Source organism: Pleurodeles waltl, chromosome 1_1 (genome assembly GCF_031143425.1).
Source record: "Pleurodeles waltl isolate 20211129_DDA chromosome 1_1, aPleWal1.hap1.20221129, whole genome shotgun sequence".
Lineage (NCBI taxonomy): Eukaryota > Metazoa > Chordata > Amphibia > Caudata > Salamandridae > Pleurodeles > Pleurodeles waltl.
This window is the reverse complement of record NC_090436.1, coordinates 57,382,815-57,400,822: the sequence shown is the minus strand read 5'-3', so window position 1 is coordinate 57,400,822 and position 18,008 is coordinate 57,382,815. Positions and strand designations below refer to the sequence as shown.

General features: G+C 46.6%; 1 protein-coding gene across 2 annotated transcripts in view; it reads left to right on the top strand.

Annotated features, from left to right (window-relative positions):
- Positions 1-18,008, top strand: part of UNC13B (unc-13 homolog B) — a 1,359,370-nt gene that overhangs the window by 1,148,476 nt on the left and 192,886 nt on the right. For both annotated transcript variants that reach the window (XM_069212466.1, XM_069212457.1), the window contains exon 27: positions 7,436-7,532. In XM_069212466.1, the coding sequence (XP_069068567.1) occupies positions 7,436-7,532 (97 nt within the window). The remainder of the gene's footprint in view (positions 1-7,435; positions 7,533-18,008) is intronic.

The window sequence follows — 18,008 nt, the reverse complement described above, 5'->3', positions numbered from 1 at the left end:
AGCCACAGACTGTGGCAGATGGGAGTGATAGCTTTCCCGTCCTGTCTTAGATGTGTTATGGGAGAAGGCACGTGTATTCACACAGTGTGGTGCTGCCCGGACTTGAGTCAATACTGGAGCGGTGTTATGGCCTGTTTAGCTGGATTCTGTCATGGCAGATCCCAATGGACCAAAAACTCATCCTCCTACACATTACTGATGGTCAGGGTGGTGATGGATTTCAATTGACCCTCCTGTTTTTCGGCCTGACTCTAGCTTAAATGGGTTATAGGATGAGAGTGGAGGGATGCCACTCCCCCTTTGATGGCTGTGTGGAAGAGGTGGATGGACTACTGTATGGGCATGAAAGTAGCAGTTTACAAAGCGAGGGGCTGCCCCCAGTAACACCCCAAGGTGTGGCAGGTATGGGCAACCACATGCTACATGATGAAATCCTATCACTCCAGAGATAGAGGTGGGTCGGAGGAGGGGAGTGGGGCAAACATGCTAATGATTAGTCTTGTTTCATATGTTTGTGATGGTCTGTAGGTGGGGAGGTCGGCTGGGTAGAGACGAGCCGGTGTTTGTTTATGTTTTTGCTTTATTGTTGAACATTTTTTTTGCTTTTGAGCCCACAGGGCCATATTATACACCTTCACCTCAAAATCAATAATCTGGTTTATTAAAAAAGTATATCAAAATAAAATGTTATCTTTTTCTCTCTGTCCTAGAGCTGATCCCCTTTAGGGAAAGCTGCAACAGCAGCTTAACTAGGCATTGTTTCTGTAGTAGAGGTTTGCAGAGTGATTACTTGAGGTTATTTTAGTGGCAAAGATATGAACATTGACTAGACAAACTCTCTGCTAACAGTATTACATAGCTCTGAACGCTCTGAAGGACTCACATAGGGGTCAGAAAATCATTTTTCATGAATTTGTCTCTTCCTTGTTGGATGTCTTTGGGGTGTGGCCAGACAAGATGACGTGCTAAACATCTTTTACCTGGCTCCAGCGCTACCCAACAGTATCCTGCATCATCCGCAGAGTTGTAGCTGTCCTGATGCACAAGCATGTAGAGTGCAATAGCCAGCAGATAGTTAAAGAAAACAAGATTCTACAGGGAGAATAAATGAAGCAGTGACCAGCCCTTAACATGTAAACATGGCAAAATGTGTAGGGGCAGTTGGGCAGGCGGTGGCAGAGGGACTTTGCGACTATGAACTAGAAACAAGTGGCAGAGAGTGCCCTATCTGGATGTGTGACCAAGAGTTATGAGAGTAAGACCTCTTGCCTCAGAAGTATTTGCAGGAAGCTGTTGGGCCACAGAAGTTTGAGACACACCAGCGACTTTGAGAGACCATGAGAAAGAGGCTGGTGGCCATATGAGGCACTGCACACAGAATACCATGTTGGGCAGTGCCCATGAGGCACATCTGAAGCGCAATAACAGTACTGAGGGTATTAAAGCATATAGACCCCACTGAATCCTGATGGATGCTTGACATTTACTACTACACCCAGACGTCAAAGATTACACATTTTGTCATCTATATATAGCTGTTGAAAATTTTCTGCTTTGAGTCTCAGATCATAGCTCTATCCTGGTGATACTTCTTTGAGGGCAAACACTTGATTATATTCCGGCTTAGAGGCTCCAACCAGCAGCTCTAGAAGAGACAACCTAACAGAGTCAGCATCAACTGTACATAAAACAGTATTATGCAAATAATGAGGGATCCACGGCTAGGGTCCTTGCTGAATGGGAGGGTATGGAGGAATGTCTGAGGGGGTTATGCAGTGAAGTGACTAGTGGGATGAATGCTACCCCTGAACAGAGAAGTGAGTAACCTGGCAGACTAGAGGGTAAGGCTTGGTGGTAGACCCTGGAGATGAGCAAAAAGTAGTATAATCAAGAAGAAGGTATGGCAATGACAGACATAATAGACAAAATCTCCATCAGGGCATGGGTCGCCGCACTGCACAGTGAGGGAGAACAAGGCTGGTCGTCAGTTCGCATAGATGCACAGAAAAGTAAACAGTCCTATTCCGATTACCATGTGGCAGACGCCAGAATGTAGAGTGGTTGCAACCCAGCTAGAAAACTGTTCCCTGCTTTACTCTAAGCTTAGTGGTGTACTTAGACTGGAAAGGAAGCACTGCGAAGGGCAGGTTGAAGTAAAGAAACTAACTCCAGGTCAGAGAGAAACTTCGGAAGACCCAATGACAGTTGAGATTAGGTTACCAATAAAGGATCTGGCAACAGGCAAAACCCTGACAGTGATGGATTTCCATCACAATTCTACTAGATGTATGGAGCGTTATTAACTCCTAGGCTACATGCAGCATATTCAGCAGCGAGGAAGGTCGGTTGGCTACTATCAATCAATCAGGGAATTTGTAAAGTGCACTACTCACCCGTGATGGTCTCAAGGCACTGAGGGGGGGAGGGCTGCTACTCCTCTAACAGCCATGTCTTGAGATGTCACCTGAAGGAAAGGAGGTCCTTGGTCAGACCCAGGTGGGTGGGAAGAGTGTTCCACGTCTTGGGGGCGAGGTGCCAGAATGATCTGCTGCCGGTGGTGGTTCTGCGGATGCGTGGGACGGTGGCGAGGGCGAGGTCGGCGGAGCGAAGCAGTCGGGGTGTAAGAGGAGAGCTGTATGTTGAGGTATTCTGGTCCTGTGTTGTGCAGTGCTTTGTGAGCGTGGGTGAGGAGTTTGAAGGTGATTCTCTTGTTGACAGGGAGCCAATGCAGGTCTCTCAGATGGGCTGTGATGTGGCAGTGGTGGGGGATGTTCAGGATGAGGCGTGCGGAGGCGTTCTGGATGCGTTGCAGTCTTTTCTGGAGTTTGCCCGTGGTTCCTGCGTAGAGGGCATTGCCGTAGTCCAGTTTGCTGCTTACGAGGGCTTAGGTGACTGTTCTTCTAGTTTCAGTAGGAATTCATTTGTAGATCTTCTGAAGCATGCGGAGGGTATTGAAGCAGCAGGAGGAGGAGATGGAGTTGACTTGCTGGGTCATAGATAGTGAAGAGTTAAGTGAATAGGTAAGTGTCCTTAAGAGTGTTTTGTAATCATTTTGCCCAAAACTAAACAAGATCCATTGGAAGTGGCCTTGTATTGGTTGCTCTCACTACTTAATATAAATTGCAAGCTCTTAACTAATAGAATTCCCCCCACTCTTGTGCACCTGGACCAGACCGGATTCGTGCCACTGAGAAGCAGAGCTGTAAATATAAGTAGGCAGTTCCGTATGTTGAAGGGCTTCATGCGAAGGCTTTTAACCCTGTGTTAGTCTCCATAGATTTTTTAAAAACTTATTTTATTGAGCTTCTATGGAATATACAGAGTCTGTCACACCACAGCAGGTCTTTTATACAATATTCTACAGGTTACCAAATACTTAAATATTTTTTGGTATACATATTACATACAGAACATCTTGTACAAACATTACACATTGCTTAGTGGAGGGTAAGGTAAACCTATTTGCAGGCAGCAAGGTTTGGCTACGTCTCAGGTTCAGCTTTGTGATAGGCTACTCCTCTCATTATATGCCTTTAGTCCATGAGGTTAAGGAATGGGGGCGTGGAAGATAAAGCCCCTTAAATCTATTACACATTATGCTGCTGTTTTCCCTTCTATCCCTGTATCACACACCCATGCGTCCAGTAGGTCATCAAAGTGGTTTCTCATCCAACTTTTTGGTGAGTGCTTCCGGTGTGGCCTCTGCAGGTACTGTGCCTAGGGCTGCTGTTTTGGCACTGACCTCCAGATCACATTTACTCTCCTTATGCCTCTAGTTGGAGGGTTAGATGATTTCCAGTGCATTGCAATCCTGCGCTTGACCAATATTAATGCTAAATCTACAAAGCCACTCATACTTCCCCAACAGGCACACCTAGCATTCTCCATAAATATGCAGAAAGTATTTGACTCCCAGAGCTGGGGGTTCCTATTTGCCACACTGCAAGTAATGGGCTTTGGCCTGATGTTGTGGCCTGGATAAGACTGCTGTACACTGCACATATCGCAAGGGCTAAAGTCTGTGAGGTGATCTTGTGTCCCATTAGAATAAGGCAAGGTACGCTCCACGGGTCTCACCTTTCCCCTCTTCTGTTCGCTTAAGCTTTGGAGCTGCTGGTCGTGCTGTTTCTTAGGTGGGAATGGAGGGACGTTAGTGGTTCGCGCGCATCATCTCATTTTATGCAGATGACATGCTAATATATCTTGAGGGGGTGGAATCGGATCGTAACCATTCACTCACATTTCTGGAAAGGTTTTGGGAAATCTCAGGACTGAAGATAAAAATACTAAAGTCCTCCTGTTCCCATTGAAACCAGTGGTGGAGGAGCTGGTCTTAAACTTGACATAAACTGTCCTTTTGAGAAGAGATGCAAGAAATGTAAACTTTCCAGGCGCTGTGCTAGTCGTGTGAATCCTCGCTAGCAGTGCCAAGCTTGAGAGTCATCGTGAACGAGAGAACAGCAACGCTGTGTGAAACATGGGCACAATATGAAAAGCAAAACAACAGTAAAACAATCAAAATGGCATCTGTTATTATGATGATTTCAAAGCGGTGTTCGTCCTGTTCCACAGTGCTTGGTTGGGAGGTCACCACTTTCTGGTCCTTAGGTGTCAGTGTCTACCATTTAGAATCTGACTGATTGGAAGGTAACTTGACCAGAGACCTCTGTAGTCAAGTCATGGGCTACTCATGTTCTAGAATAAGCTGCCTCTGTCTGTCCTGGAAGAATCATTGTAACCAAGACGGTGTTTCTCTCCAGTTCCGCTGGTAATTTGCAGTCATGCCAGTTCGATTGCTCAGGAGGTTCTTCGCTGAGGCAGATCGGTTACTAACCAAACTGATGTGGGGTGGCAGGTAGACATACGGTAGCCCTGAAGAAGCAAGAGTGTTTCCATGTTGACAGTGTTTGGAGCACCTGATTTTGAACTCTGCCACCTCATTACCCAATGGTGGTGGGTGGTGAGGTGGATAGCTGACACCCGTAATCCTGACTTAAGTTACCTGCAAACAGAACTCCTAGCGAATACCATCATATCTGTCCTTTATTCACAACATTCAAGGACACACCACGAGCCATTCGTACTGCAAACTGAGAGGTATCGTTGGCTTAGAATAATGCACGGCGTGGCTCCAACACTGTATGCACAAGCCCTACTGCTGTGGTGCATACTAGGCTTTGGGAATGTGAAAGAGGCACCAGAAAGACAACAATGAATGGACACAGGGGTGGTAACACTGGGGTAACCCCTGTGACAGAGATGCACTCTCCAGTAATTGCAACAAAAATACCATATCCCATTGGGCCAGTTCCTGACATGCAATGCCTTAGTCAGAAAGGTGAGGAAGGGTTGGGCAAGGGTAAATGGGATCCCACAAGCACACCTGGTATTAGAGATAGGGCTGGAGCTGGACCAGGGTAGAAGAGCGGTCACACATCTGCATGTGCTGCAAGGGGTATGACAGGTCAGACCCTTCAGGACAGAGCTGTGGGCCTGAGATCTGGATGGAGAGCTGGCTGACATAGGCTGGAAGAAGACGGAAGGCTACCCAAAAGCAGTGGCACACAACTCGAGGTTTAAATTATTTTCACATATTACCTTGCCCATACCTTATGCCCGACAGGCTGTACAGAATGCACCAAGAGGTCCCAGATGAGTACCATAGATTTCTCTCTGGGTAAAAAGATGTATTGCATATGTCCTGGAAATGCACAGAAACTCGCGTACTAGCATAGGGTTACCTGAACCATGGAGCAGCAGGCGGGTAGCAGAATTAATACCCACACAAAAGCTGTAATGGGGCAGGTTAAGCGTAGAAAGAACAACAAGACTGATTGCAGATTTGTAGACCTTGCCCACCTCTTCACCCATGTAAGGCAGGCCATTGTATGGAAATCATCTATCGCGCCACTGATTGCTATCAAGAAGGACAACTCGCTCAGGTAGGCAGAGGTGGAAAGCGCTACATTAACAAGGTACTTGGCTAGTGTAGGGGCACCATGCAGACTAACAAGGGGAGATATGATGCTGGCTCAACGCTCAAGGGACAGCAGTGATAGACCGCTCTGAGCAGAAACCCAGACTGCATTTGAGTTGTGCACCTTTGAGACTGGTGTAGTTCTATAGTCGATAAGCTAACCATGGCATGTTTGAGCCTCACAGGTTTGGGACACTCAAGAGATACACTGATCGGTAACTCTGGGAAATGAAGGTACCTAGTTGGGGAAATGGAACATGGTATTGGAGAAGCTATGGTGGGCTCTCTGGAAATAATGATTGTTGGGTGGCAACACATTGAAGCAGTGCTTGGTTAATGTCTCAAGTTGAAAGTTCCTACAAATTCTGTTGTAAGTTGAAGTAGAAAATCAGAATGCGCGTGTAGCACAACATGCAATTACTGTGATGGCCATGGTAGGGTTTTTTTTGCAAAGCATTAATAAATACATTTAAATAGTGTTAGATGTCCTTCTTGTAGGTTTCTTATGGGCTTATAGTCTATGTCAAAGATGTGAATATGAGAACTATTCTGTTGTGAAGGCGAATCAACTTTCATATGTTGCACAATTTCCATTACCGCCCTTGTAGTTTGTATCCTGCATGAATAGTTTACAGTAGGCAGTGTTAAATTATGCTTACTTAAGAGTTCATTTTGGAAGCTTGGTAGAAGTGCATCTCTTGCTTATCGATAGAGGTAGGAATTTTAAAATCTGAGGGGTCTTTTTTTGTAATTGCATGATCTTGAGTTTGTTTTTTCTCTTAAAAGAAAAAACAGTAAAATGTATCAGGCTGAATTGTTGTTCAGAAAATGCTCCTTATTCTTCCTAATAAGGAAGACTGTTTAATATTTCTGAAGAACAAACACAAAGGTTGGCATTAGTTATTAAAGACAAGCTATTTTGTGACATGATTGTCTCTACCAGTGTTTATTAACACCTAAAACATGACCTAAAGGCATGACTGGGGGAGACTTTTAGCTTTACCCAGACGCTTCTGATGGTGAATCATCTCAGTAAACAAGACAGGAACATGGGAGAAACAGAAAAGCAATTGACCTTCTCAAAGCCACTGCATTTTTATTTAATAATTTAGAGTGTGTGTCACATGGGACGTTCAACAAAATGTTCCACATAGTTATTGAGTAAGTGGGACAACATAGACAGCATGCTGTTTGTTGAACTGTGGGAGACACCCTTGAGGATAAAGATGGTCTCAACCTCCATATGTATGAGTTAACAATTAAATATTCCTCACTCTGAAAGTTGTCACTTTTCTGGTGTGAAGCTGACTATTGTTGCCTGAGGAAATATCTTGACCCAGATAGTTTTGCAAGTTGTCTTATCATGCACTCGTGTGAAGTTGGTGTGCCTGTGGGGATTGTGTCTGCGTGTGTAACCTTTCTTCACCTTTCTGTTTACTAGTGGTCTCTCTGTTTTAGGTGGTTTGAGCAGTTTGTGATGCAGTGGCTAGATGAAAATGAAGAAGTTTCTCTTGAGTTCTTGCATGGAGCGCTGGAGAGAGATAAAAAGGACGGGGTAAGTCTTCTATAAATTCTTGGTGCATGATAAGTTTTCTTCACGCTGTTCAAAGGTGCTACCACTGAAGTCTCAACTACCAGTGCTTAAATTAATTATTTGCGGAAGAATTTGACTATTGAAAAAGGAGGAATATTCATATGAGAAAACAAGTTCGTTTCTGAACCTGCATTCGTGCTTCCTAACCACATCATCTGCATCTGAGGAAGCACAAATGTAACAGAAATAGTAACTGTTGTGATATTTATTGCCTGATTTATAGTTTGCCATTCAGACCATTCTGACACAAACACAACTCATACCCTGTTTGTGTTATTACACAAGCTGTAGGATATAATACACTTGTAATAAAGCAAATGGGATATCTGGCACATTTGTGATGGTTCAACAGGCCTACCAAACTCTAAAATTGGGTCTTAATCTTGAAATGCATTTGCCTGATGGTGAATGAAATCTGTATAAGCTGACATTTGAAAACAACTCACACCAACTTAAAATAATGGATTGTATTGCAAGAACCTACAATAATTTAACAACAGAAAGGTAGAATCATTATTAATGATTGAATAAAAAAAATATTTGGAGAATCTCAAAACAAGTTTGAAGCAAATGTATTTAAGCATTTGACACTGATATAGGAGAAGTGCCTTGTCTTTTGGCTTGGGAGGAAGCATTTCACTAATATATTGGATTACATTATAAAGTGCCATGCAACATGTCAGAGGCCAAGTCACCATAAAACCAAACTGGCACCAAGGAACTGCTTTAAAGGAGCACACAGGAAAATGAAGGAGTTGTACAATTAGAATTGAAGTCTTTGGCATTTCCCATGTGTCATTGGATCACCAGGACCAACGCTGGTAGATTAGGGTCAATTTCATGAAATATAACAGTATCAGTAATAGATGAACATGAATAATTACTTCCAGGAGTAGTTAAGTGGAGACTGCAACATGAATAGACCATTATGAAAATGAAGTAAATACTAATAGTTACTCGTTCCCACAAATTCCTTAGTTGAAGTAGTATGCCAAGTGAGAGTCAGGGTCTGGAAATTTTGGAACCATTTGTCTTCATCAGTGCTTCTACCATCTCAAGACAGAACCAAGTGTGCCCGGTGAATATAATGTGTATGAGCTCCACTGATGTTAGTTTATTTTTTCTGTGCCTCTAGTGATGTGGAATCCAGAGCCAGTTGTTAGTTTTTTCAGATTTTTTGACGTTTTGTTGAGTGTTTTTTTTTCTTTTTGGAGACTTGTCTACTTCTGTATCTTCAGGCTCCGAGCCCTGCTCCACCTGTCGCAGACTGATGATGGTGACTGATTCGCACAATGAGTGCATGTGGTGTTTCGGCCCAAAGCACAATGCCAGATGTTATGAGCGTTGACTTTCTACTCATCGCAAGGCTTTTAGGGAAAGAGACTGATGTTGACTTCATTAATGGGTCGCTCCAGGAAGAACTAGGACATACTCCAGATTCAGGACCACCCTTCTTATCAATTCGCCTTTGAAGCACTCTAAAAAAAAAAATACCACAAAAGAGTGTGTAAATGCCCCTCCTTGAGGTCTGTGAACAATAGAAAATGATCTAAAGACAGATTTATCTTTTCTTCAGGCAAGACCTTGGTACTGGAGTGGATTCCTTTAACTAAAGTGAGTTTGGAAGTTCAAGCATTCAAAGAGCCATGATGTTATTTTTTTTCTGTTGCCAAGAGCGCTGACCCATCTTCCTTGGTTGTTAAGATACTAGTAGGTTCGGCCTTGATCAAATCCATGTCAATGCAGTTAGGGTGGTCAGGGTTTCCATCACCCAGGTTCTTTCACTACCTCTTTTGAAGCTGGTCTCTGCACTGCTCCCTCCACAGAGAGTCAAGGTGCCACCTTCCGCCTAAACAGCATCTCTGCCTCAGTGTTGTCCTTGACACACAGAACATTTGCTCCAGCATCAGCTTCATTGATGCCATCAGTGAGGTCAGCACAAACTGGCTGACTTTCCAGATATTCCCCCTGCTGCAAGGAAAATAGCCCGTCAATGCATAAAAGAGTTATTTGTGTCCGGGTCTGATCTAGTTTGGATGATAAACATCTGACCAATACAGAGTCTGACAACAGTGATGCTGATAATCTGCTCCCTCCTTTCGATACAGAGACAGCTTTTTAATAGCTGTTCAGGACTTCAGAGGTATAAATACATCTCCTCACAATAACCTAGTTATCCTCCCTTGAAAGAACATGTTCGATTTTCTGTGGTGATCTGAATGGCAGCAGAGACATTGTCTATACTGTCACATGTAACGGAAAGGAAATCTTGTTTCTCAACAAAGATACTCTTGGGGTAATAATTAAGTGAGTGGCTAATTACTTACAGTGAAAATGTTGGGATAAAAATGTCAGGGGTACATGGCAGGGGTCCATGGCGAACAGGCCTGTACACCTGCTCTAAGTGCACAACTGCATGTGAAAGTGGTATTCTGACTTTTTTGGTTGGCCCTAGTATCACTTTAATTTGTGCTCAGAAGCTTAGGCCAGTGCCTGGTAATGTGAAGTCCAATACCCAGTGACCTGGCGGTGCACACAAAGCAGGCACTCATAACAGGCTAACAACCTTGCATAAATCACATAAAGCGGTGGAGCAGTGTACCACGGTTTTGTGGATCATTAGTGTGACAAGTCCTTTTTCTCTGTGTCCCAGAGAGTGGTCTACTGATCCCTCTCGTGTAAAATTATGCTGTTATGCGAACCCCAGATCCTTGCACTGATTTATCAAGTGCATGTCAAGTGCTTGTACATGACGTGAGTATGTGACACGTATGATAGTAGGACTCTGTTTGTATGTCCTTTGGTATGCCACACATTTGAGGGTCTCCTGACAGTGGAAGTGTATTGAATGGTTTCCTGTAGCTGCGGTGAACAGGAATGAAGACAGGGCTCCGTTTAGAAGTTCAGTGGGGACTTTGTTCACTAAGGACTACTGATTAGATTTTCCCAAGCACTGAGCCTGGTTCATACATCCCACACTTCATATCATTCAATCAACAAAAACCTGTTCTGAATCCTTAAACAGTTGATATATATCCCCATATGGAAAATCTATATAAAAGTGCATTCCACTTTTTTCTAATTCCAAGTTCTTCATAATCAAGGGAGAGGGAGTGCTCTGCAGAGTACTTGAAGGAATACTGTGTGACCAGACCTGGCACATGCATGACAGCCAGTCTCCCAGAGGTGAGGCAAGAGCACCTTAAGTCTACATATTCTGCTGGAGCACCTGAGGGACAGGCTAGAGGATTGAAGCCTGCCTGCTGGAAGAAGTATGCCTTGCCCTACAGGAGAAAAGACTGCCAAGGAGAATAATAGCCAGAGAGAGCGAGACTGCTGGAGGTGAAGCCAAGAGCAATTCATTTGTGGAAGGGGTCACCAGTCTCCCTACATTATTCTGGTCGTGAATCACATCAAGGCTGCAGAAAACAAATATTGAGTGATATCCGCAGCATAACATGACTAAGAGACTGGTGCCGCTAACGTCAGAGCCCGACTACTCTATCAACGCTGAGGTGAGGGCTCTTACCAGCCCCCTGGAGACAAGCGCAGCTGCTGAAGTCTTCCAGGAGGTTGAGCAGGACTACAGCCAGGCCCTTGGGCCTTTCCATGGCCCCACACCAACCATTGTTGGCCTTGCGCTCCGTTCCTTGCGCACGGAAGGAGCTACCAGCTGCTTTTTCAAACACCCAGCCATCACGGCCAGCAGATTCTCAGTCTTTGTGTGGCTGAGGATGTAGCACTCATAGGCCTCATGGCTCAGGTAGCCAGCAGTCTGGCCATTCCACCACCTGCTGACAGTCGCAGCCCCCAAACCCCTTTAGTTTGCCATAAACCATCATGGGCCTCCAGTGGGAGGAAGGATATGCTTTCACCACTGGAGGTCGATAACATCTAACTGCTGGGTTCTCCAGATAGTCCAGAGGGGCTATTCCCTCCCCTTTGTGACTGCCCCTCCACCCATGACACCTACTTTCAAGAGGCTGATGGAGGACCAAATCTCATTACTTTGTCAATAGGTCGCCATTCCCTTGGCCAAGGAAGCCATAGAGAGGGTGCCAGCATCAGAAGTAGCTTGCAGTTGTTATTCCTGCTACATTCTGCTCCCCTAAAAGGACGGAGGCCTTCCTCCTATCCTAGACCTGTGCCCTCTCAATTTTCTTCTTGAAAGAGGAGAAATTGAAAATGCTCATGCTCCCTCAAGTCCTGTCTACCCTGGACCTGGGAAACTGGATGGTAACATTGGATTTGCAGGATGCATACTTCCATACCCTCATCCTGCCTCCCACAGACGATACCTGTGGATCACAGTAGACAAACAAGCACTTTCAATGTGCTGTGTTCCCTTTTGGCCTTCGGCCGAGGTGAGCTCCTCGGGTGCTCACTGAGGTGATGGCGTTGGGTGCGGCTCATTTGCGGAGATGAGGGATGCTAGTCTTCCCCTATCTTGACGACTGGCTGTGGAAGGCAGGCTCGTTCAAGGTGGTCGTCTCTAGACTACGGCTGACCTCCTACACTCAGGTTCACTACGTTTCAGCCGCTATACTGGATTTCAGTGAGACTGAGACTGACTCTGAGGCTGCTGGGCCTCATGGCACCCTGCATCCTGCTAGTGCCATATGCCCGCAGACACATGCAGCTCTGCAGTGGAACCTGAAGTTCCAGTGCTCGAAGCATCAGGGCAATCTTTCCGACATGGTCCAGATCTCAGAGGGCATTGCTATTAATATGCAGTGGTGGTTAACAAGCCGCAGTTGAGTTAGTGGCAGATCCTCTCCCTGCCCTAACCAGATCTGACAATAGTGACAGATGCGTCACTCGTGGAATAGGGCAACAACCTGGGACAGGTGGAGATCAAAGGTTTCTGTTCTCTGGCGGAATCCGGGCTCCACATCAAACTGCTGGAGCTCCAAGCAATCTGACTGGCATTGAAAGCTTTTCTACCCTCCATCAAGGAAAGGCTACTGCAGCTGTTTATGGTCAACACTGCCACCATGTGGTACTGCGGTAGGCAGGGTGGGGTTGTGGACTGTTGGAAGGTGGATTATTATTAGGGCTAATTAGGCACCTAGCACTAGCAATAAGGCCACAGACACAATATAAGGTCTAGTGAAGGTCTCACTACATTAACCCATGGCTCAACCCTTGGTAGCTGGCTGCAGGCAGGCTTAACTGAGGAGAGAGCTATGTAAGGTATTTAAAAACACTAGTATGTTCAGTAAGACAATGCACAATACAAATCCCACACCAATTCATAAACATAGGATATATTTTTATCTTTAAAATGACATAAAAACGACAAAAATCCAACATAGGGAACCAGAGTGCTTTCTAGTCCTCAAAAACCAGTAGTGCCAACCGGGGACATCTGGTCGTGGTTGACCAGGGCCAAGTCACAATTTGAAGCTGACTGTGATGGAGCACTTCTCAGATACACTGAGCGGAAGGCCTTGGTCAAAATGTGACCTTCGGCCTTAGAAACCTTTCTGTAGGATTTTTTCTCGATGTTGTGCAGTCCCCTCCAGCAGTCTGATTTCGATGCAATCTCAGCAGATTGCGTCTCCGTGATGCCCCTGTCAAGCCCTGGAAGACTTGAGCTCCGGAGCTTTCAGCGGGACTAACCTGAAATTTAGGCTGGGTTGAGGTTGAAGGTAGCTAGCTTGACTTTCGATGTCTGGTCGGTCCACTTAAGCAGCATTCTCCAAAAGCTGCTCCAAACTTCTGGAACTTCCTCCTGAAGTTCCCCTTGAGGGTTCAAAGAGTCCAAAACACACATCAAAGGGTCTAGAGGCTCTGAGATTGTCCTTTGAAGTATGGAATGTACCTGGCTAAATCCTTAAAAGTCCCCTGGACGCACTCCAGGTTGGGACTTCTTGAGGGAGATGGTGCAGGAAAGCTGTGTTAAACTGTTGCTTTCAGGGAGTCCACTCCTTAATCCTTTTGGAAGCAAGGCAGAGTCCTCAGGGCTGTAGTTCCCAGTGTGCAGCAGTCCTTTGGGGGTGGAGACCAGGGTTCCAGCAAAGCAGTCCTTCTCCTTGTAGTTTCAGGCAGCAGATCTGAGTTGCTATGCAGCTCTCACATATTTATTTAATGATCTGGGGTGACAAGCTGGGGGGAGGGGGCACACCCCTGTCCATTGAGGAACAGGGTGCCACCCAAAAACATGACCCCAAAAACATGACAGCTTCCTCTTCCATGACAGTGGAATATTTTTGTCCCTCAGAGCACTGTACTTTAAAAATTCTAGATGGGTAATGCCTCTCCAGGAGATCAAGCCCTGGCTAAACCAACCAACTGGTGTGACACATTTCCATTAACACTCCCCCTGCAGACCTTCTGCAAATTCCATTCCTGGGCCTGCCATCTGCCTGGTGGTACAGGAAGAGGGGGTGGGCCTAGCTGGCATTCCTCACTGTTCTGTTTTCTTTGAAGCCCAGGGTGAGTTACCCAGCCCTCTTTCTGGCCTATGCTCTGCAGCTGCAGAGCTTCCTCCACTAGATAGATAACCTCTGCTCTATCTAGGCCACTTATCACCTCATCAAAGCAGCTTGGCTAAGCCTGTTAAGGCTGACCAATAAGGAGAGGCTGCAGAAAGGCTGCATTTTGGCTCACAGAAAAGAAAGTCCTATAACTTCTCATCTGTATTAGTTATGATAAATTCAACACTAGCAAGTTGTTGAATTTATCATTACCATTCGTTCAAGTCCTTGAATTACATATCTGATAGAGACTTCTAGTTGCAGATTCCTTACCTTAGAATTTTCCCCCAGGCGTCAGACTGGATCCGGAGATGTTTCTTCGAGCAATACCCTTGCGCGTTGGTGTCAGTCGACTCTGCGAGCGTCATTGGCGTCGTGGTTGCTGTGAGGACGTCGGGAGTACTATATAGATGCCACCCTCGCGCAGTGACGTCAGTTCTTTTCTTTCCACGCCACGCGCTGATCCGTAGAAGAGCTACCCTGGCTAATTTGTGGCCGACTTCGACTGTTTTGTCGAGTTTTTTCTGTGCGACTTTGGTGCGTCGAGGATGTCCCTGAAGACCGGGTTCAAGCCATGCAAGGACTGTCATCTGACAATATCGGTGACAGATCCTCATCGGTGTGTCTGTGGAGTCTCGAGCGCGACAACGACCCGAAGTCGTGCTCTGAGTGCCGGGCCATGCACCCGAAGGCTTTGAGGGAGTGAGGAACATATTACCATGGACAGGTGGGTTTTGCAGATCGTTCGAAAGGGCTGCTCCCTCCCTTTCGAATCTGCTCCACCTCCCATGCCACCATCCTTCAATCACCTTCCAGAGGATCATTTGGTGCTTCTCCGCCAGGAAGTCGCAGCTCTCTTGGCCAAGTGAGCTATAAAAAAGGTCCCTGTGCCAGAAGTAGGTCGTAGCTGTTATTCCTGCTACTTTATGATACCAAAGAAGGACAAGGGCTTACGTCCTATCCTAGACCTTCGGGACCTGAACTTACTTCCTCAAGAAGGAGAAATTCAAAATGCTCACCCTGGCTCAGGTTCTGTCTGCCTTGGACCCAGGAGACTGGATGGTAGCGTTGGACTTGCAGGACGCTTATTTCCACATCCCCATCCTGCCTGCCCACAGACTGTACCTATCATTCGTGGTAGGTCACAAGCACTTTCAGTTTACTGTGCTACCCTTCGGCCTTACCAGCGCCCCTCGGGTGTTCACAAAAGTGAATGCGGTGGTTGTAGCTCATCTGGTTAGGGGTTTCAGTCTTCCCCTACCTCGACGACTGGCTGTGGAAGGCAGGCTCGTTCAAGGTGGTCGTCTCTAGACTACGGCTGACCTCCTACACTCAGGTTCACTACGTTTCAGCCGCTATACTGGATTTCAGTGAGACTGAGACTGACTCTGAGGCAGACTCTCCCCAGAAAGTTGTCTCCCACCTTCAGACTACGGCGAACCTCCTGCACACGCTGGGGTTCACTATCAACGTGCCGAAGTCACACCTGACACCCTCTCAGTCACTCCCTTTTATTGGGGCAGTTCTGGACACAGTGCAGTTTCGGGCTTATCATCCCTAAAAATGAGTCCAAGACATTCAGACTGTGATTTCGATCTTTCGGACTCGGTCTTGGTTTTCGGTGAGACGGACTCTGAGGCTGCTGAGCCTCATGGCCTCCTGCATCCTGCTAGTAACACATGCCAGATGGCATATGCAGGCTCTGGAGTGGGAACTGAAGTTTCAGTGGGCGCAGCATCAGGGGAATCTCTCCGACTTGGTCCAGATTTCGGAGGGAACTGTGAAAGACCTGCAGTGGTTGCTTTCGAATCCAAATTGGGTGCACGGCAGATCCCTCTCCCTTTACCAACCAGATCTCTGTATAGTGACAGATGTGTCACTTCTGGGTTGGGGTGGCCACATGGGAGAGGCGGGGATCAGAGGCCTCTGGTCTATGGCATAGTCGGGGCTCCATATAAATCTGCTGGAGCTCCGGGTGATCAGGCTTGCGTTGAAAGCATTCCTTCCATCTCTCAAAGGGAAAGTAGTGCAGGTGTTCACAGACAATACTACCGCCATGTGGGTACTCCAACAAACAGGGCAGAGTAGGGTCCTGGACCCTTTGTCAGGAGGCACTACGCCTCTGGACATGGCTGGAACATCAGGGCATTACCCTGATGGTTCAACATCTGGCGGGTTCCCTCAACGCCAGAGCGGACGAACTCAGCCGTCGATGCACAGCCGATCACAAATGGCGTCTCCATTCGGAGAGCCTTGGTTAGATCTGTTCGCCTCTGCAGAGAAGGCGCAATGTCAGCTGTTTTGCGCGTTGCGGTTTCCAAGGCGGTACTCGCTCGGAGACTCTTTTCGTCTCGAGTGGAACTCTGGGCTCCTTTCTGCCTTTCCGCCTATTCCTCTTCTGCCCAGAGTTCTCAAGAAAGTCAGGAACGACCGGGCCCAAGTCATATTGGTGGCTCCGGACTGGGCATGGAGAGTATGGTAGCCAGAGCTATTGAGCATGTCCCTCGATCCTCCACTCAGACTGCCTCTTTGGGCGGATCTTCTGTCGCAGCAACAGGGGACGGTTCTCCACCTGAACCTGTCCAATCTCTGCCTTCATGCGTGGAGATTGAGTGGTGCCAGTTGATGGCTTTTGCCCTTCCACCAGAGGTCTGCAATGTTATCTTGGCAGCCAGGCGTCCATCCACCAAGACGGTATACGCCTGTCATTGGAATAAATTTGTGGCATGGTGTACCAGCAAATCTGTTGATCCCCTTTCCGCCCTTCTATCCGAGGTTCTTCTGTTCATTCTTTCTCTGCTCTGCTTTGGGCCCCCTTAAAGGGTATTTATCTGCCATTTCAGCCTTTCTTAGGCTACCTGATCAGCCCTCACTCTTTAAATCTCCTATTGTGAGTAGATTCTACAAAGGACTCACCCATTTTTTCCTCCCACTCCATTTATCATGCCTCAGTGGGACCTTAATCTTGTACTTAGTTATTTGATGTGTACCCCCTTTGAGCCAATGCATAGTTGTCCCTTGCGGCTCCTCACCTTCAAAACTGTCTTTCTAGTTGCTATCACTTCTGCTCGCAGGGTGAGTGAGCTTCAAGCCATCTCCTCAAAACCTCCATACTTGTCTGTGCACTCTGACAAAGGCGTGTTGCGCACTAGAGCTTCCTTCCTTCCTAAGGTGGTTACACCCTTTCATGTAGGCCAGTCCATCACTCTGACTACTTTCTATGCATCCCCACATCCTTCCCATGAGGAGGAGATACTCCACCGTCTGGACTCAAAAAGAGTGTTGGCGTTCTACCTCAATCGTACTTAAGATTTCCGGGTGGACGATCAACCCTTTGTTGGGTATGTGGGTGCGAAAAAAGGGAAGGCGGTGCAAAAGCATACCATCTCTCGATGAGTGCTTCTTTGCATCAAAATGTGCTCCACTTTGGCCAAAAAGCAACCTCCTGAAGGCTTGAGTGCTCATTCCACCAGAGCAACTGCTGCTTCCACTGCGTTAGCACGCGGAGTTCCTGTCCTGGATATCTGCCAGGCTGCTACGTGGGCGTCCCTGCACACGTTTGCTAAGCACTACTGCCGGGACAGTCAGATCCGTCGGCACGGCTATTTTGGTTGTTCCGTCCTGCGGGACTTCCTAGTATGATCTTGGTTCGCATTGCTTGGGTATCTATTCTAAGGTAAGGAATCTGCAACTAGAAGTCTCTATCAGATGTACAAGTTACTTACCTTCAGTAACAAAATATCTGGTAGAGACATGTTGCCATGAATTGGTTTGGAGCTGCTTTGTTACTTGGTGTGCAAAAGAGAGTACTGACTGTCTAACAGCACATATATCAGCTGTTTTGATTGGCCCAACGGGGTTATACAGAATGTTACTGCTTTGTCTGCATGTCTGTCAGATCAGCCTTCTCTTTTGAGGTCCCCGGTAGTCTTGGGGTTTCTGAAGGAGCTTTCATACC